Here is a 21,022-nt window from a genome sequence, read left to right on the forward strand (position 1 = left end):
CACCTGGTGGGACTTTACTAGCATAGCAAGTATGATTGCCCCTTTGCACTGCTGGGGAAACCGAGTCATGGACAAACGATGCAATGACAGTGATAATCATCAGCCTCTTCGTTATCCTCAGGCTCCAGCCACGATGAAGTTACTTCTAGAAACTATTAGAGCCTTTCTAGCAAATACCATTTTTTTCAGCAGATCGTTACAAAGAATTCTGCTATGGTTTTCTTCCGGCTGTGGATGCTTGAAACCCCAGAGAGATAAATTAACGTCTTCTAAGGGTAAATTAAAGGATTTAATTGACTGAAAACTGGCAGAAAATGTCAGTGTTTGGATCATGAGACGAGAGAAAGCAAGAGACTCTGAAGAAAATAGATATTTTACTTTAGCAACAGAAGGACCAAAACCATTTTTCTTGTTCTGGGAGAAATAATCATCTGCTGGGACCTAGGCAACAACTAGCATTTTTGGAGTATTTTGGAGGAAATGATGCCAGCTCCAGCGTGCAGCTGTCTGTGGGCACAGGCTACCTGGCAGGAACACGAAGCAGGACTACAGCGTGGCTCTACCAGTGATTAACATCATTTTACAACATATTATATACCTGTTTTATCCCTAAAGTGGGAGAAAACCAGGAAATTAATAGGCAGCTTATGTCTCCTATGACTGCAAGCATCTCAAAGCAGGGATTTTTAAGTATTTTCTATGAACAGCCCTGTGCATTCCTGGTACAACATAATTAATTCCAAATCTGCTTTTTAAAAGTTATAAACGTGACTAAAATGATTTTGGGGGAAACTCCCATTCGAAAAGTTGTGCGCCCTGTTACAAATTGTCCTCAGACTGCCGATCTTTAGGCCTTTGAAGTCACATCTGCTTCTAATCAGCTCAGCTCACAGTCACTTAGCTAATAGGAATTTCCCAGCTTTTTTTAATTAGCTCCTCCAATCTGATCACATTACCTCTGTTTTCCTGGATTATACTTAACGAAAGCAAAATCTAAACTCGAGTATGAGGGGAGCGCAACTTCCTAAAGAAATCAACCAACACAAAAATCCTCCAACACTGCTGCTCAGAAGGAAAACATGCATCGTTTTCCGTATCGGCGCATCTCTGCGCAGGACAAGAGGAGCAAGATCTTCCCAAACGTGCAGTCCCAACCTCCAGAGCCTCGCGCTCCCCTAGCAGTCCTGGAGGAGCAACGTACTGTTTACTCACCCTTGTTTAAAGGTTTATTCCAACAACTTAAAGGCTTGTTACACTTCCGCTCTTGGAAGCCTGCCCAGACCATAGGCTTTGCCAAGGGATGTGCGAATCCCACTCCCTGCGATGGGAAGGGGAGGACCGGAAGACGACGGCACTGACTCCACCTCCTAGACCCTCTTGGCTCAATATTTTGGCTTGGAAGCATAGTTAACCTTTGATTTCCCACCCCACCGAGGCAAAGCGGTGCGCGGGGCAGCCTTACCTCCGTGTAGCCCATGCTGGCCGCAGCGATCAGCGCCTGCTGGATGGCGTGGCTCTTCTTAAACACTCCCTGCTGCTGCCCAGCCATGGTCCAGTCGCACTGAATCAGAAACTTCACCACTTCCAAGTGTCCCCTGAGAGCGGCATGAACCAGGGCACACTGACCGTTTTTGTCCAAGTGATCCACCTTGAAAAGAGAGGACGGCAAAAGGCACATTAAGCCAAAGCCCCAGCAAAGCGGCTTCGTTTCCTCAGAGTTTCCAGCCCTGGTTTTAAAATAATATGCCACATGTGCAAAATGTGCATTTTTCTAGTAAACTATCTCTTCTGTGACCAGAAAACCACCAGTCCAAAGAAATTCTGCCTCAGGCTTAGGCATCCTCTTGGCCACAAATGTTTGTTTTGGGTAAGTTAGCGTTTTTTTTTTTTTTTTTTTTAAGCTTCAAGTTTTTCACAGACTCACAGGCTGCAGAAAAGCATTTTTCCCCCTGTGTCCTGAAATGCACCAACCATATTTTCTTTTGGGTTGAAATCAAACATGCTGATGTTGTCTCCTTTATCCGTGTCCACAAAAGGCAAAACAGCATGTTTTTAAGATACCATTTCACGACACTTTCAAAAGGGACAAAAGTGTCTCAGCTTGTAGCCTACCACTCTAACGGGAATTCAGTGCTAGCAGAAGTCAATAGGAAGCGGAGATTTTGTCCGGCAGTGGGAACCGTGCTGGGAGGTTTTCGGGTGAGAGCATGGCTTCACCCGGTGCCTGAACACATCAGCTGGGATTTCTAGGTCCCGTTATCATACAAGTTCGGTCCGGACAGGATCAGGTAGAGTGTGCTGCTGATTAACCACTTCACGTGTTCACGCTCTGCACCGTGTTATTTCTCATTTGTGAATTTACACAGCAATCACTGTTTAACGCTTCCATGCCATTTTCAAACATCTCAGCCTTTGAACTCAACCATGCTGTTATCAGGCCATTAGTTTTATCTTCCCTTTCTTGGAGAGAGGACAGATTCATTGATACTGCTTCATACCCCACTCTTAAAACCTCCCAGCAAAACCTGAGTCCTTTTCTCCTTTACACCGTCCTCACATTATAACAGACAACAGGGCAAGAGCTAAATGGGTCCCTCAGTCTTCCTGATGTTCATACCAAAAGTGCATAAACCCGTATTTTGCTTTTTGAACTGAAGCTAAACATATAGAGAAACCACAAATTGTTTCCAGGAGGCTCCACTTCAAATACCAGCACAATTCTTCTCTTCAACAGAATGTTTAAACTTAACTCATTATATACAATTAAAACCACAAAACATTCACCACGAAGATAAACAAAGGGTATTTTTCTAGGATGAGTCCGATAGAAGCTTTTGGAAAAATGAGTCTGGATGTGATATTTAAGGAACATGCTGTCCTGCGGAAGCAACGTTGTCATTTTGACATTGCAAGGTTCAAGGACTTCTCCAGCCGTGCTTCAGGGCAACGTGATTACGCGGCTCCTACGCGAGACCTGAATTCCAGAATACTAATTACACTCGCAGGAGTTATTTGCCTTTGGTGTCAATGCAGCATGTTCAAAGCGCTACATTTGTGCCGAAAAGCAAACTCTCTGCAGCAGCACCCTGCGGTCCTCTGTTGGAGGATATTCTTTAGTAATAGAACAACAAAACATTGTGACAAATACACCAAAACCAGCTCCTGATAGATACCGCAGCACCCCAGGAGATAGGAGACTATGGCCAGTTTAGGATTTTTCCTTGAACTATTTACTACTGTCCTCAGACCCCTTGGTACAAGTTCCATTAAATAATCTGAATACATTGACACGGCACTTTTCAAAGGAACCTGGGACACCCAATAACCCTGAAAATCCCAAATACCACTCCCAAATACCATTGCACCCAGGGGAAGCCACTCTAGCTATCCACGGGGAGATTCCTGACCGCCTGTGTCGGCATGCAGCACTGGCAAGGGCACTCCTGGAAGGAAGGAGTCCAACTTCAGCAGATATTAGGGCTGAGGATCAGACTTTTCTTTACTTTCCTCTACTATTATGGAAAAACTCCCCTGAGGCAGGCAGGAAAGATGACAGAGTTGGCATTTCTTCCGGTACCTTTATACTCCTGTAGCTGCATTTCATTCTTAAAAGAACCTAAACTTTGCTGTTCCAGACTCAATGACGCTGGCTGCCCAAGGAGACTTTCCGTTCTTCTGAAGGAAAGGGGATCTCCCCTGCAAAGCAGCAGGGACTCAGTCCCATTAACCACCAGGAAATCTCAGCTTTACTGGCAAATGGCAACAACAGAGAGGTGAGTGAGAGGCTACTGAAAAAACAGCATATGTTAAATTTAAATAAAGTTCAGGCTGCACTGTGGTCTTTGGTCCATTAGCGTAGTTAGACTTGGTAGTACCATCTACCTTGGCTTCCTCAGCAACAGGCATACCGGTAGTATTTGTTACAAGAGAAAGAAAGAAAGGCACAGAAAGCCTGTTTCTTCGCAGATATTTTGGTATATATCCTGCCTGAAACTTGTGCCCTTCCTCACGAAAGTAAGACACAGCTGTTAGAGGAACATGGTGACGGTACCTTAGCCCTTTTCTTGCACAACAGCATGACAATGCTGAGGAATCCAGCAGCAGCAGCATATCCAAGTGGGGTCAGGCCACTTTCAGAAGCAGCATCTACATTGGCCCCAAACTCCAAGAGCAAAGCCACCATCTCCGTGTAACCCAGGTGAGATTGGACACACAAAATCGGGGCGTTGTTCAAAACTTCGGTCCGGTAATTTACATTTGCACCTCCCAAAATCAGCAACCGACTGACCTGCAGAGAGGAGAAAAGCTCTTATTAGTGGAGTTTTATTGGACAGAAATTAGCTTATTGTCAGGACCATCAAAGAATTAAAGCCAGGACCTCTGGCATGTTTCAAAATAAATATCAAAGGACATAAAATGCCCAGTAAAATCACTTGCCAAATATGTGGTCCCATTTTAGGCAGAGTGAACAATTTAATCTTTCACCTGAACAGCTGGTAAGTGCTTTGAATAGTGCAATATACTCCAATCACATCAAAGTCACTACAGCCATGTTACAACAACTGGGGACACTGAGAGTCTTGCATAAGGATGTGAAATTAAAATACATAGTTGGAGAGTGACTTTATTCAACTGTCCTTCCCGTAGGATCCTCTTTCAGAGCTGTCTTTGGTTATCCCATCAGCTTTCCTGGCTGGCTCAGTTCCATAGGCAGTTGATAGCAGGGTGGGAAACACTATACCTGACGATTAAGAGAGTGCAAAGGGAGAAGGAGGCGGCCACCAGGCTTGTCACGCCCACAGGGGCAGGCCAGGGGGGAAATGCCAACTCAGATGAAGAACAGTTTGAAATCTGCATTTCTGTCTGAAATCCTCTCTGCAGCAGAATCAAATGCCCTTCAGCTGACGCATTCAAACGTATGAACGCAAACGTGTACGAAGCCACTGAACTAGCATGGGCCACTCTGCGTGGCATCACCTCCGAGTCAGCGCCCATCTATGCCAGAGTCCTTTAAGGGACTGTCAGATTTCAACACCAACTGTTGCATCCCACATCTCTGGGGAAGAGAAATACAAATGAACCACGTTGTCCAGGAGTCCAAATGGCACTCCTCATTAATAGCAATTAAAAGGAGATCGCCGGTGAGAGCAGAAGAGTTAAGGGATCAGCACGTGTTTGTAACAAAACCCTAAGTGAATGGAAAGCCTCTCCCTGCGTCCTGCTGACCTCCAGTTACAGACACCACCCTGCACTTGGGTTACTGCACATCAGTAGAAGCTTCTCATTTAAGCTCTGAGCCACCTCCTGCCTCCTCTCCTGCCAGTACCTTTATGTTCGGGGTGTAGAGATTTCTCAGTGACGCCAAAGCCATCGAAAGACCTTCGGTACTGTAGGAGATCCAAAGCCCTTGCAGGATGGAGGAAGACACCCCGACTTTTTTACTAAGCCCCTAAAAAAGAAAAGAAAAGATGATTTAGATCTAATCCCCTGTAGATCCACTTTGCCACTGGGTGAGAACATTAGAAGAGTACTTCACAAATTATACTTTTACCAGCAATAGAAATCCAGCCAAGTAGTCCAGGATTAACTGAATCATAAATCGTACCCACACTCACTTAAATTCAACTTTTATCGCCAAAATACAGGCACTTTGTGAGGCTTGCTTAAAAATATACTAAATTGCATTGGACAGATCCTCCTGGGTATTAACTGTCATGGCAATTCACAGCTGTTGAAGAACCACCCTAATATCCAGGCAGCCACACGCATAACTGTAATGTGAAGGGAGCACATTTACTGCTGGTTCCTCTCCTGCAGCAGAGCATGACAAGTTTGGCCCCATCTCTTTCTTATGGGTTACAAAGAGTTTCAAGACACTAAGGTTTATCCACAAGATAACAAGACCATTTATCGCATCAGACCTTTGCAGCACAGCTTGTAGGAGATAACTTCCCAACTTACTGCTCCCATCTCCAAAATCTAGGAAAAGCAGGATAAAACTGCAAGCATGCTGAATATCCGCCCAGCTCCCTGCCAACACTGTGTTCTGCTAAGGAGCACATCAAGCTTCTTTCTTTCTTTTCTTTTTTCAAATAAAGTACGTAATATTTTGGTGGAGCTGATTGATGAAGTTTCTTTATTATTCACACGGTTAAACCAGATGGCGACACCCGATAAAAGATAAGGATTAAGGAAGTCTTCCCAAAGCCTAGCGCAGTATTCCCATACCTAATATGGGACCACATCCAGCTTTTCCTGTGGAGGTACATGATTAAGCTATGCTTAATGGGCGAGAGGCGCTGATGCCCTTCCTGGCGACGCTGCCTGGTGGACCACAGAAGGGTGAAGCGAGCTTCCCACCCGACCGAAGGGGCAAGAATTGCTCTGCAACGACCAGATGCTGGCAGACACTTGACCTCTGATGGGAGGACCAGGTCAGCGACTCCAGCACGGTGGCACGGCAAGAGAAAACCAGCACGGCTGGCTGCTGTGCCCGGCTGTACGGAGCCGCCCTGCGTGTTGCTGTTCTGCTATTGATTTACCATCAGACCTGCTGTTTCCAAGGCAACCGTGCAGGCATCTCTAATTTTCTGTTTTTGATATGTAAGCCCTGATTTCCACCACCTTGCACGCTGTGTGGTCATTTATATTGGCGCAAAGCAGCAGGATGCCAGTTCAGTTTGCCAAGGCTTTTGTATCCCTCTACAATGAGAGAGGGACACAGGAGACGCAGGGCTAGGAGAAGAAAGTCAGCACTAAAAGGTGGGATTTGTTTCATCTAAATGAAGGTGCCTTCAAGTGCAGAAGCCATCATCTGAGCCCACTGCCGGACTCAATTACCTACCTCTAATATATACACATTAAGAATATTCTAAATCATCGTACCAGTCATGAAGAGATTCGTCACTTAAACAGTTTCACCTTTAAAAAAAGCAGCAGACTAGATAAGCTGTTATGAATAATCAAGAGCTTCAGAAACTTGTTTTCTTCAGTATTCAGGGAATTCATACAGAAAAATGCTTGCATGTGTTAGAGGCAGAAAAAGAGCTTGGGAATTTTAGCCCTCATTAAGGTCTGCCTTTGAAATGACACAGTACCTGACATTAGAGGTCAGTACTAGGTTTCAGAGGAAGCATGTACGCTTTTCAGAATAGCCATCTGAAGATAATCATATATGCTATAATACCTCAACCACTGTTTTAGATCATATACATGCAGGTTATTGGTGAGATGCATTAAAGATATTTTTCCTTTACGGAATAAATACATCCAACACCACTAGCATTCAGCTGCTGAAAAAAATTCTTCTCATTTTACAGACAGTATCTTCTTCCTTTTCTGTTTCCCTTCTCTGCCCAGAACTGTAAGGCCAGTTGAATCCCTCTAAGCAAGAATAAGCCCCAACATGACACGGTATCGAACTGCTGGAATGAGATGAGTGGTTTTCACGACACTGCGACCATCAGCCATGGGACCAAAGGATGAGCAAAGGCTGACTAACGTTTCATTCAAAGCACTCTGCCAACCCCTCACGATCCTGACTCTCAACCAGTCCATACTTTTCAGTCCTGCATCCTTGTATGCGGCTGTCAGCATCCTTCATCCCTAACTTGCTGCTTCCTCTGCTGTTTTGGTCTCTGGCCCTCCTTGTACGTCCCTACACCTTTGCCTTGGCCATAGTGTGGTATAATGATTTCTATGACACATCTAAAACCACTAGGAACAAGAATGAAACCAATTGCTGCCTATGATCTACAACAGGTCACAGATTTGATACCAACTAAGTTCAGTAGGAGATCTTTGCAATGCTGTTTTACTAGGAATATCTGACACCTTGACCTAGCAGAGTGTCACGACGAGTTTTTCCTGCCTGTAACTGTCGCTACATCCTCACGTTAGGGACAGGGGACGTTCATTTCTGGATTACTGACCTTTTAACTAACTAATTTAAGATGAAATTAAAGATTTCTCTTTGGCTGATTTTTAAAACAAATGGAAGTTTTGCTTGAAGCTTGAAGTGTAGGTCTCCTTGCATCATTACTGCACATTTCTCTCCTTGCCCTTTCATTCCATGCCAGGGCTTCCAAGCTGGGTTTCCATATGTTCCTGTTAAGACTGGTAATTGCTTTAAAAGACTAAAATATTTCCCCCGACTTCCCAAACTGTTTGAGGTTGTTTGTGCTTAGAAAAGAAAATCAGCAGCTCTCAGCCATCAAGCAGAAAGGGGAGCGTGAAAGACTCCTTGCACCCCTTGTCAAAGCACCTGGCTGGGACTCTGCGTCACTGATTTCTTCCACCTTGAAATTCCAAACGTCCCGTTGTTATCCGTACAAACAGCCAGCGGATTGGAACCGATCGGAATCAGAGGAAGGAAAAATACGCTTTTTGTCACTGCTCAATCAAAATATTGTCTCTATATCTACCTCCCAGCAGTGCCTGGCTGGACAAAATGTTTTAATCCGGGTCTAATGCTCTCCCAGCTGCATAATGGGTAAATATAATGGAATTACAATGATGTCAAGCCTCAGTAAAAACCTTCAAAATTAGGATGTGTCTGCATAAAACTGCTGCTACAATATGACACGTCAGGAAAAACACAGGGAATTTATGACCTGACGTGTTTTTTTCTTGGCGGAAGGCTCATGCCATACTTGTACTGACTTCACTAAAATCAAAAGGAATGAAAAGCTCAGAGGAAGAAAAGGCTTGTTGAGAAACAAACAGGGTTGGTAAAAGAGGAAAGGGAATATGCATACATGCAGTCTGAATTATTTTCTTTTAAGAACATTCATGAACTTAAATGGGGTCTGTGGTATTCCATTGCAATGCCTCCTTCAAAAGCCAACACAGCTCGCTTCATCCAGTCAACATGCACAAATCTTCAGTAAACAAGCATTAAAAAAAGGAACGAAAATAAGTCTATTCAAGGAAAATCAAAAGACTGAATCTTACAGTGTTTCTAATCCATTTTATCCTAATCCTTTCAAAACTTTGTAAGTATTTCTAAATAGCCTTCTCTTACGCTCATCTGTCAACGAGACAAACTATTCTTATTGCAAAAACAAGGATTTTGCCAAGTGACTGGAAACAGAAGATCGTACTGATATTTCTTCATACATTAACAAGCGTTTTCTACCATTGTAAATATTGCTCAATTAAACGTGGAATCTACAGGCAACTTGTGCACTTAATGAAAATTGTCATTTGTTTAGAGCTTGAAACCCTGCTATTTGTTTGCAACATAGGAGTGTGAAATGATGAAGATTTGGAACCAGCTTTAGATGTCAATGGGGGCTGAATACTAAACTCATTGCTGAATTTGGCCTTGGGAACATAACTCAAAATTTGAAAATTATATGCTGATCAGATAATACGCTGATCTGGGGTTCTTCTCTTTAGCTCCAAACATCATTTTTTCCAGATGAGGAAGCCTTGCCACCACACTCGAACATTAATTCAATAAAGAAAACTCAATAAGCAAATAGAACTGAGAAAGCCATAAATGATCTGTTTGCTCTAAAAATACTAATCAGATTTCTTAAGCATAAAAGCACAAAAAGTCATAGTTAGGCAAGATAAAAAACACAGCCTGATTTCTACCACTGTTTAGTACCCCTAGATCATCACAGTTTTGAGAAATCGTTTTTTCCTGCGACCTAACAAATCCATATTCTGATTAAGTGTCGGAGGGCCAACAGTCATAGAAAGCTGATGCTTAATTTACGGGTCATACTGATGCTTGTGTCCAAGCTTGCTGTTTAATTATTCAGGTGTTAAGTCTTTGCACAAAGAGTGAAATGGATAAACCATCAGATTGCAATGTGCTTTCTCCTTACAACCAAACCTTTGAGTTTGAGTCTTTAAAACTACCCATTTCAAGGGATTTATTTTCTCCTAGACCTTGTTACAGGAACTCATCTTACATGGAAAGAAACCTCTTGAGGTGGCAGAAGAATAATTTTAGGTGGCGAGGCTATCTGCTGAATTTATGATCTGCAGGATGTTTGAGTTTCCAGGATTTTATATGTACCACTGCCAGCTTTTTTAAAGCTAAATTCTACATGTTGCAGTAGCCTGGAGCAATCACTCTTCTTACAGCAGCCCTAAAACAAGAAGAGGCTGCAGACTGCCAGCGCTGGCAGACTCCGCACAACGGAGATGAGGTTGGCACGAGCCTTCATTTGATTCTCGTTACCTTAAAAATATGTGCTTTGAGAATGTGGTGTCCCAGTTCAATAGTTTGCTGTCGATTTAGTTTTCCTTCTTGACGGGAAAACCAGAAGGCAAGTAATGTGTGGCCGCTCCTGAAAGTAGAAAAAAAGAGGAAGTCAGTATTTGCTTGTTTTACTAGCAAAAAGAGATTTTTGACAACAGTGTCTGGTCTTGCTAACCCTTCAAACTGAGCTTCAGGAAACAGAGCTGGACTAATTCTCATTGGTAAAAGCCATTAACTAATTGCACAACTTTTATTATTGGAGCTCATATATAGCTCAAAAAAGAAAAAAAACACACGCTTGGAAAATAGCAAAAATAAAATCATGTATTTTATATAAGCATACATAAATTGGAAACTCAAGAGGTAGAATCTCACAACCCGCCAAGTGCTATTTTCATACTCAGCCTGCAGAGCAAAACGGCCCCTGTGAACCATGCCGTCGTTCTTAGGTCCTTAGAAAATGACACATTTCAAATATCCCCGTTCTGAAAGTCGGCCTTAAACAACAACTACGTCCTCCAGCCTCGGACAGTCCCTGCAGAGCAAAGCAACTTTATTTCTATGTAAAAACTTTCCTAAGCACTTTTTTTAAGACCACGGAGCCTTGACACCGAGGGCAGAGAAAAAGGGAAATTTGTATCAATTTTGGAAGTCTTTGGGGAGTCCCCAAACACATTTCCCTTCTGGGACTGAACAAAACGCGATGACACATAAAAGGAAACACAAATCCCCAAGCTGAACGAAACCGAACGCAGTACGGCCTGCAGCTTCAAGGGGCCCTTTATGGATGGAGAACGCTAAAAGCATTTTGCGCAGCGAAACGGCGAGCAGGCATTACGGAAGACAAAAGGTTGTGCCGAGACGGGGTTTATGAGCACACCCAAATCCAAAGTGAGCAACGACCCCTTTCCCACTGGAAAGCCACGCTCCTTCTCTGGCCAAAAGACCGAACAAAAGCGGAAGATCTGCGCGCTGCGGCCAGGCGTTTGGCAAGGTCTCGCCCAAGGGAGCCTCCGGCCGGATGGCTAGTACGTGGATGCGGCTGAGCACAGCCCGAGGACGCCTTTTTCTTCCATGGCAGGACTTGATGCCCAGGTCTTGATGGGTGAGGGAGCGCTGCTCCGCATTTGCCGCTTTAACCGGAGAGTAACTCTTGTCACTCTCCAAAACAGTCAGGTGCAAAGGAGAACCATCAACTCAACCGACAGATTGCTCTTTGGAACGGTTTTATGCACCAACGTTACCCCTTAACGTTTACGGCCACTTGACCTAGGAGAGGATCCATAGGGAAACTCTTGTTGGCTTTGCCCGTCTTGCTCCTCTTCGTGCTCGGGTGGGACCCTACAGCTCTGAGCTCCCCGGCTTGGCCCTGGCCAAATGGGGCTCCTCCGCAGCTGATGTGGCCTTCGAAGCTGAGATGCTTAAAATTGAGTAGGCTGCCTTTCCTTCCTTCTTGTTTTCCCCTCTTTTCTCCCCCTCTTTGGAATTTGAGTCTATTCTGGCTTTTGAAGACGACCGTTCCTCCAGCGCATTTGCTCATGCCACTGATCAACCCTCAGGAATATCCAGGGAAAGAAGAAAAGAGACTCAAAGGAAACAAGTGACTGTGACACACAGCTTGAGCTTTGTCAGACGCAGCCGCAAGCTGTGGAGCACGGCAGTTGCTAGATTTTATCCATCCCCATTAGCAAAACCTACAACCACTCTAATATGCTCAATACCTCTCAATAGCTCATCAGCTTCGCGTTGCTCTGCTGCGGCTTTGGCCAAAGGCCAGCGCAGTCACCTCAACCAGAAGGTTGGTGGTGCAAGTCCGCTGGGAGGCTCTCTGCCTCTACTTTTCTCATCACTAGAGAGGAAATAATACCACTTGTTTGCTTGCTGCACGGGACTGGCTGCAGCTGGGAGGGTATTTACCAAAACGTAATTATATGCATGACTTTGGCAGTTATGAATAAGGCGTGCACAAGCTACGGCAGAATGAAGTGCGGTATTCATGAGTAATACATTACCTCTGCAGCATTTCCCAGACCTTGGCTTTGGGCTTGTTGATAAATCCTTGCAGTCGCTTGCTCTGTCAGCTTTAATTGTATGCTAAGGCAGATGCGAAAGCGCAGGCTTTTTATTTTTTTTTATTTTTTTTTCAACAAACAGCGAAGAATGGCAGTAATGATTTCTACATCAAGGACCTCGGCAAAATGATTTGCTTTGAAACTGCGCCGCAGCGGAGTTTATCAGCATTTTTTTTATATTATTTTTAATGGAAGGTTTCTTTTTGCGAAAAATTAATAGCGCTGTGAGCTCGGTTATGGGAGCCGTCAGCTGCTCTCACGTCAGCGCGGGTCAGCACTAAGCCACTGGCTCCCCCGTAGCAGCCTGCGGTGTGCGTGCGCGTGTGTGCACGCGCGTCCCGTGCATCTGAGGATAGATAACGACGACAACGCTGACCCTGCAAACGCCTGCGCAGCGCGGACCGATGCACGCGGACCGCTGCTGTAACAAGGCCACGTGCGGCAAGGGACAACGCGCATCCCACCGCCGAGAAGCACCGGCGTGCCCCAAAGCTGTGACGGAGCGTGGGAAAATGCAAATACTAAAAGCTCCCAGGTCTGGGCTACGTCTATATTCTCCTATCGTTAAGGGAAAATGAAAGAGATTTCAACGGTTGTAAATGACTCTAGGTTTAAGGCATTATACTGCTGGACTAAAAAGACAGGTAAAAATAGCCATAAGAATCAAGCCCAGTTACTTCTGAACCTACTGAAGTCCATATTCCCCAATTTAGAGCCACATCCTCTCTTCCAGCTGATCTCATGAAACCAGTCCAGCATCCAGACATCTGACACCATGCCCAGTGAATCTGGTCTTCCAAGAGACTGATGCTCATATTTTATTCAGCTCTGCAGAGCCCAGTTTTATAATTTCAGCAGAGAGGATCATTTCTGAGCTAACAAACACTTTTCTTTTAGAAGGCAACCCAGCGTGGCAGACAGCAAAAAGGCCCAAGCACCCATCGCACAACGTGCTCCTTCTGGAGAACCATCGATCGCTGAAATCGATTGATTTTTCTAACAAAATTTCCCTCTGACATCAGGCTCATTAACTACCTTTGGAGGAATTAACGCAGCACAACAAAAAGAGAACACTCTTAAGCACGCAGTATTACTGCCTACAGAAATAAGCACGGGTCCATGTTTGCTAAGCTAACGGGAGAGCAAAGATCACAGTCAAGACTTTCCAGCCCCTCGGGCATTAGGTCTTTGGGAAGAGACAAGCTGCGGTACATCTAATTCAGGAACATACCCCGCCGAGGAGGAACTCAGGACGCAGAAGAGGAGTGCTACCAATTCTAGCTGTCCTAGGGAACTCCAGAAACACTTGCTGATAAGTGGGGCAAGAAGCCTGTATCATCACGGTTTAGAGAGCTTTTGGCTGGCTTCTTCACTCAACAATCATCTTATCCATGTTGACCCACTCATACATTAACTGCTATTGGCAATTTAGTATACTGTGGGAACACCTACTGACTTCAATCACAAGCAGAAATCTATCGTTCTGGGTGTTAAACATGAGATTTCCAGGCTAAGCAGGGCTATACATGATTATCTGGTTGAGCTGCTTCATCATACAATGAGATTCAACCCATCAGATGCACACCAAGTCCAAATAGCCATGGTGTCGCATGTCTCTTAGAAGGACATCCAACCATGATTTAAAGCCTTAACCAGGGTGCCAATGCTGCCAAGCAGAAGTGCTGGACAGATTAGCGCTGGTTCACAAAAACAAAAAAACGCAAAAAAAAATCTGCATCCAGACTTCAGTGTAACTCCTACTGCTTCTTGACCGTTCTCCATGGCTTCATGTATAGAGCAAGCAGTAAAAGCAGAGAAGCTGTGATTCGCCTGAAAGAGCACCCAGGAGTTGTATGAACTGCTCTGTGACTACCTGAAATAGCAGAAATGGAATCACTCAACTGCATGTGGTCTACTCTTAACAAAATCTTTAATTTTGTTAAATCTTTAGTTAGTGGCGTCTTGGTGATGGTGGACTCAAAGCTTTCTGACATCTCATAAAAATCAACAGGTGCTTTGGCTGTTTCTTCATTGCTAGGCTGCGACTAAAAAACGGTGAAACCAGTACCAGCTGCACAACTGCGGTATTTTTCACACGGAGAGGGGAGCGCTCAAGAAAGACGGACTCTAAATGTAGCCAGTGCTGCCTTGCACCACGTCCTCTGTATCATCCAGGAAGGGTAGGTTTATCAAGTGTGCGTGGGAAGGAGACAGGATAGGAGCAAACAGTAGCTAATGAGATCTTCAGCATCAAGAGATATTTTAGAGCATCTTGTGCTTAATGATACCTATCTTTGAAGGAACTGGCAAGCTCCTAAACCCTCTGACACGGCTTTTAACAACATCCACGACGTTACGATTCAGGTCAAAAGTTGCTAGTTTATTTGAGCCACTTTGACAGATCTAATCAGCGATCATCTCATTGACGCAGTCCAGCTGAAACGGAAATTACACTCAAAATCTGCTAATAATCCCGCTGCCTCCTTCTTATGTCACAAGGTTATCTGTTAAAAATTCCACCGGTACCAACCACGCTGCATCAGTGTTTTATCAAGAACAGGGAGTATGTGCTTCAGATTATGTTACATATTTGGCTGTCACAGAGAAACAGCCCATCCTCAGTTTATGCAAGAAAATGCAGCTGAAACCTTATTAGGATCTGATCCTGGAGAAGCTCTGCACTAAATTGCACGGAGTAACGGCAGGCGCCAGAAACCGCCGAGAGAAGCCGCAAAGCAGACAACGCTAATGGCACCCTCTGGACTTAGGGCAACAAAAGATATTTACAACTATTTTAAAATACAGATCAAAAAGGAAGGATAAAGAAGAGAAAATAGCATTTTTGAACACTTATAGACCCTGACTTAATGAGATTTGGGAAATCAAATCCAGAGAGGACAGATGAAATTCCCACGCCTCGATTCTGTTCGTAAGGCCCTTCAGAAAATCTGCCGGTCGCCAGGAACAGATTACTTGATATTCAGGGTAAACAAGCATTGCCCGAAAGCAGTGTGACAAAACTGCTGGCTTATTTCATAAACGCGTTAGACGGGCGAAACGAGTAACGACGTCTCCTTCACAGTAAGCTCGCCAGTGACTATAGAGCCAACATATGGAGAACATCTCAGATGATACGCACGGGTACGCTGCCTATTCCCATTTGGCTTAAAATACAAAAACACACAGAATCACAAAAGAATGGGGAGCCTGATGCGGCAGCACTTTACTCCAACTTTGACTAGGTGTAAATGAACACGTAAGATGCAAGATGGAACAAACTCAGGGCCACTCTCGAGCAAACTCTTGGAAGACAGTTTCGTTCAGTGAGCCTTAAGATCTGAGGAACAAAATAACAAGGACAAAAACGAGCAGCGTTTTTCCTGCAGTCAGCACTGATATTGCCTCCGATAATTTTCACTTCTCTTCTCGCAGGGGCTCTGTGCCACCGAATGGATTATTCAGGGAATGTTGTCTTGCATTTAGATGTGAAAATGGCACAGCGTATAGAAGTTTATAGACTAGAAAAAACTCTTTGAGGATAGTAACTCAAGACACGAAACGCTCACCCCCCCCCTGCACGCAAACGCTGAGGCTGCACGTCCAGCGAGCCACTCTGCTGATGGCCTGCGTGGTGGCAGCAATCGCATCTGCTCTTGAGCTCATCTCATCCATCACGATTTATCATCTGTCTCCCATTTCTCATCTTCTCAAGCAACTGACACTGCAGCTGTAGTCCTGCCCCAATTTTAGAGGGGAAACCAGCAACGAGGCCTCTCCAGTGCTTCATTAGACACAGAGCTGCCACATGGGCAAGCTCAGCCCTCTTCCACGTTCACCACCAGAGCCTTCCCTGTCCTGAAGCCCCTCTTTCGCAAACACTGGCTTCTGATGGTCACAGAAGTCCCTGTTACAGCTGCCCAACTTGTTAGGAAGGCTTTAATCATTTATTTTTTTTGTCCTGTATTTCCACATGAGATTAGAGTTATCTTAGAAACATTGATGAAAGGGATACTTGGATAAAATAAGGTCTCCTACATTCATTTTGTTGCACTGCGACACATTCTTTGAACACTTTGCACTGTGTTAGGTTATAAGCAGGGGAATTAGACAACTTTTTTCTGCAAGTCTTCAGGGAACCCTAAAAGTTGTGTTCTCAGTGTCAGCAGTCCATCAAAGCTCTACCGCTTGGCGAACGGGCTGCGTTTGCCCGTTCAGTTAACTGAAGGACGTCATGATGGAGATGGATGCCTCTCTGCGGTCCAAGAATATGGAATTTAACCGTGTTTCTCTTGACGAGTAAATTAAAGCAGCAAGAAATATTTTCTTGTCTCCATTACACTATGGGTCTGGTAGAAGCTCTGCTCCAAAGGACAGGGAAAGCCCTGCGCAGCCCTGCCAGACTGAAAGCTGTGGGAACGACCGGAAACTACCAAACCCCTTGATGATTTGGCAATTAATTACAGTCATGCAACACAGGCCTCGTGCAAGTACAGACCGGGAAGGGAAAAAATTGCCCTCTTGTATTTAGGCAACGGGGGGCATCCAGCGCACTGCTGGGCAATGTGTCCCCCACAGATGCCCTGCTAGACCGAGCACTTGGCACCCACCCGTGCCTGGGGACACCCGGAGCTGCTTCGTGTCCATAGAACTGGCTACAGTGAAATATCGTCATTCTGGAGGCACGGAAAACACGTTAAGAGAGTAATTCCCCCAGCAAAACAATGCAAATTCATAACGAAAGCAGCAGTGCTCAGCACCCTGCAGCCCCCCTTGAGAGCTAAGGTTGCTCCTGAATGCCAAACATCTGCAAAAACATCATTATTTCACCTCAGTGCCTAAAAAGTGCTAGCGGGCACTGCATTATTTTGAGTTTTCTGCATACATATATAAGGGATTCAAATTATTTTGTACTAAAGCCATTATTTTTCCTTACCTTGAAGTCAAATAGCACCTTTGCTCCACTGGGTGAAATCCATCACACACAAATGCAGAAAACACACTTAAAGTATAGCCTGTTTTTTGGTGAGCGCTTGATCATTTCAGCTAACAGTAAACCACAGCATATTTTAAGAGCTTTTCAGGCTTTTACAATACAGAAACAGAGGAAAAGGAGTCAGCTAAACTATGCACTGTAATGACAAAGTGAACTAGGCATTTATAAGCTAATTGCAGACAATATTTAAAAGCTGATGTGTAATACAAGACCTTCCCACCACACACACATCATTTCAAGGCATTTGTAGCATCAGTGAATTTTGATTGACTTCTTTTCTTCAAAACTTTCTAAATTAATTATCATTCAACTGGGGCTTGTTATTTGTCAGTCAGATGAAGCTCGCTATCAAAATGCAAAAAAGCCCTTTATTTTTAATAAGCCATACACTATATTATTTTGCTGGGCAATGCAAAAAACCCATTAATTTTGTGTAAGAAATGTCTCCATTTGCAGCCTACCTCTCTGGAGAAAAAGAAGAATGCAAAATATCTACAGTTTTTTATGTTAAAAGGTAGCTCCACTAGAAACCATGGCAACGTGGCTGTTGTATTACAGATGCATACTCGTGTTTAGGTTGCTGCCGCACACAAAGTGCCTTTATTTCTCGGTTCAGAGATGGGACCAGATTCAGGCTGCACACGTGGAGCAGAAGGGAATATATGAGATGCTGCCCTCAACCCCAACTACAGAGAAATCAGTGCTTCTTCCTAGTTTTTATACTGCTATCCCAGATTATTAGTGAGGAATCTAATAAAGTTAACGAGCAAGAGCTGCCTGATAAATTCTCAGTGCACCAAAGGGAGAATTTACTACAGAACACAGCAGAATTTGGGTTTTGAAGCATCATCACTGGCTTCCAACCTCGACACAGGACCTGAGTTTTAAAGACACCAAATGCCTGCAGTGCTCACTTTATACGTTCAGCATTTCCGGAAAGCCGACCGCAGATGTGCAGCGTTTCAGAATAACACTGCAGCCTTGTGTATCCAGGAGAACAGATCTGCATCTCCAGCCACTCAAAACAGGCTGGGTTTAGCAGGGTGTTTTTCCAAAGTTTTCTAGTAAAAGATGTTCTCCTCCATCACACTGGTGGCTGTGACTCCTCTCTGCTCACTCTCTTATTAGATAGGAAAAATATGAACTATCTAAAAGCTTCATCTTACCAAGGTCCCCTGCTTCCCAGGTGCTGAGAAGATCCCTATGGGTGGACAACAAGTCTGCTTCAATTCCTCGCCAGATGACATAACGCCACCAGCATGCACAAAGTTGGGCAGTCCAGTGCCATCGCGAGCAGCAAAAGCCCAAATTTATACAGTCCAATGCAGGCTACAGAATACAGAATTATCTTTACCCTTCAAAAAAATCCACAAATCTATCTCAAAAACCTGTACAGTGGTTGGAGCAGCAGGCTCGACATAAATCATCTCACCTAATTTTACCTGTCGAGACACCTCCTTATGAACCAGTCATCCTGAACTCCCGTTATAAGTCAACAAGAGGAGACACCTCCAAGGCGCTCTCCATCTGACCTATTTTAGCCTTCTAGTTCATGATGAAATGAATCACTCCTATTTCGAGCCTAGGCAAGTAACTCAGACATTGATACCTAACTCCGGACAAAGTAATTTCACTTCTGGGGTCTATATTTTATAACTAAAACTGTTCTATTGCCTTGCCAGGGCAAACCACTTCACTTCTGTCTCTCAGACAGTTTCTTCACTAGCAGCACAGCGATAAAACATTTTATTAGCTTAGTAAATGCCCTTAAAATAATCGTAAGAGAGTTTCTGATCAAGTCTACACAGAAACACTTCCGCATTCTAGCAGAATTTAGGTTAAAAAATGCAATGCGAGTATGAATGTGCAGTAGTAACTTTCTCCGTGCACAAGCCATAAAAGATTGTGTCTTTGCCTAAAATGCTTTACGTTATTTGTCAAATAAGACACTGAGTTAATAGCACTACAGTGACAGTCAAGGGAAGTCATTACTGCGATGCTGGCTGAACCCTTTGACAAACGCTTTTTTGGTGCCCTATCAGGAGCTAATGGTCAGTGCTGGGGGCCTCCCTTGGGGGAGGTTTCCCTTCAACGCCAAGCAGCCTTTTCTTTCCATGGAAAACCCACGTTGAGTACTCAAGGAAGAGGGTTAGCAATGCACGAGGCCAGCTGGAGGCAGGAGATTTCCTATTTATCATAAAAGTGTAGAAAAAGCGTTAATTTGAGGATAACTTTTGGCCACTGCATTTTGCCTCTCCCCTCTCTGCTGCACTTCTGAGAATACAGGAGCTTGGTAACGTTAAAAGAAACGGAGGAGATGATCCCAGCTGCAGCAGCGCTGGCACGAGTCCCACTCTCCTAATTTGCACTCTACCGTTCCCACACCTGTTTGCTCCGGCTTGGTAAGTCAACGAAGCACAGCGTTGCCGACCCACATTCCACTTCAAGGCTCTTCTCGTAAGAAAATCAGCCTCAGCAACCAGACTATTGTATGGACGTGGCAAGGTCAACAAGCTCAGCATTAACGGCGCGCGCCTGCAATGTCCCGCAATGATATTAAACGCCGGTCCATCCAGTTGCAATGTCTTTTCAGTTCCCACGCAAGTGGAAAGAAATCAAACTTGCTGCGAACAAACAAAACGCAAGCAAATTTCCATAGGTTGCTCCTAATTGGCTCTGGCAGTGGCAAGCTGTGCTGCTTTTAATGAAATAAAATGAAGAATCTTTACTTGTCTTAATTGCTGCTAAGGGCTTGCCATGCTTGAAGCTCAACACTTCAATATCAGCTCTTCCCTGAGAGCTGGACAGGAGGACTTGGAGTAGCACAACAGCTCTATCTCGCGGGTCCTCTCCATTAATCACTGAAATGTATCCTGTTTTATTATCTGCCAGAGTTTAATGCAATTAGTGTATATTATACATTAGAGATACTTATTAGTCCTTCAATACTATGGATTTATACTCAAGGCACTAGAAGCCTGCTATATGCACTGCTGCTTTTTTTTGCCACTGGAAGGGATAGTCTAAAGGAGCAGAGTCAGGTCAGCTCCAGCAATCCCGCAGGGATTTCATGCTTGCAAAGAGCAAGAGTCTTCCTCTTGCCCCTAAAGTTACCGTTAATCTGTCACGTGAAACGGCACACACAGGGCTAAAGTGATGCTTGAAAACCTCCTGATCTGCATCGGTCTCCGCGTTACCGGTGTGTTTAGCACAGAGATGCTGAAAAGCGAAGAAACTGGCTGTAGTGCCGCACGCGAATGAGCGCAAACCTTCCACGCGTGCCTCTGCAGGACAACGCTGCACTTGCTCTCCGTCACCTGCAATTAAATTACACTTCCCAAGACGAGCAATGTTATTAGAGACTAGGCACAGCTCAAACTACGTGCATCAGAACTGAGGGCACTGCAATGGGTTCCTGAAACACAGTATGAAACCTGAATCTCAAGCACAGATCTACTAGATAGACCTGCTGAGTGAATAAGAGCTGATGTGTGATTTCATTCCAAAATCCCACACAGCTGCATGCAGTTTTGCCGCAAAACCACCTAAAATATAGCACTTTGAGTTTCATTCTGAATTTGAGTATTCTTCCCAACCTGCATCTCAGAAGAACAACTCAGGAAGCTCTTAACCATTTGTACGAGAACCAACAGGAATATTTCTGGAGCCAGAAAACCAAAACCCCCATGTAATCCAGCTCTATTAATTACTACGGCACGTGGAATGGATGTGTCTTACCCA

The 21,022-nt window shown here is 44.4% G+C and overlaps 1 protein-coding gene across 1 annotated transcript in view; it reads right to left on the reverse strand.

Moving 5' to 3' along the window:
• TANC2 (tetratricopeptide repeat, ankyrin repeat and coiled-coil containing 2) overlaps window positions 1-21,022 on the reverse strand; it is a 239,560-nt gene that overhangs the window by 23,737 nt on the left and 194,801 nt on the right. Inside the window, exons 16-19 of the mRNA XM_062595777.1 lie at window positions 10,196-10,304; window positions 5,327-5,449; window positions 4,052-4,288; window positions 1,463-1,648 (exon numbers count right to left, since the gene is read on the reverse strand). Of these exons, the coding sequence (XP_062451761.1) occupies window positions 1,463-1,648; window positions 4,052-4,288; window positions 5,327-5,449; window positions 10,196-10,304 (655 nt within the window). The remainder of the gene's footprint in view (window positions 1-1,462; window positions 1,649-4,051; window positions 4,289-5,326; window positions 5,450-10,195; window positions 10,305-21,022) is intronic.

The sequence above is a fragment of the Rhea pennata genome, chromosome 26, assembly GCF_028389875.1.
Source record: "Rhea pennata isolate bPtePen1 chromosome 26, bPtePen1.pri, whole genome shotgun sequence".
Classification (NCBI taxonomy): domain Eukaryota; kingdom Metazoa; phylum Chordata; class Aves; order Rheiformes; family Rheidae; genus Rhea; species Rhea pennata.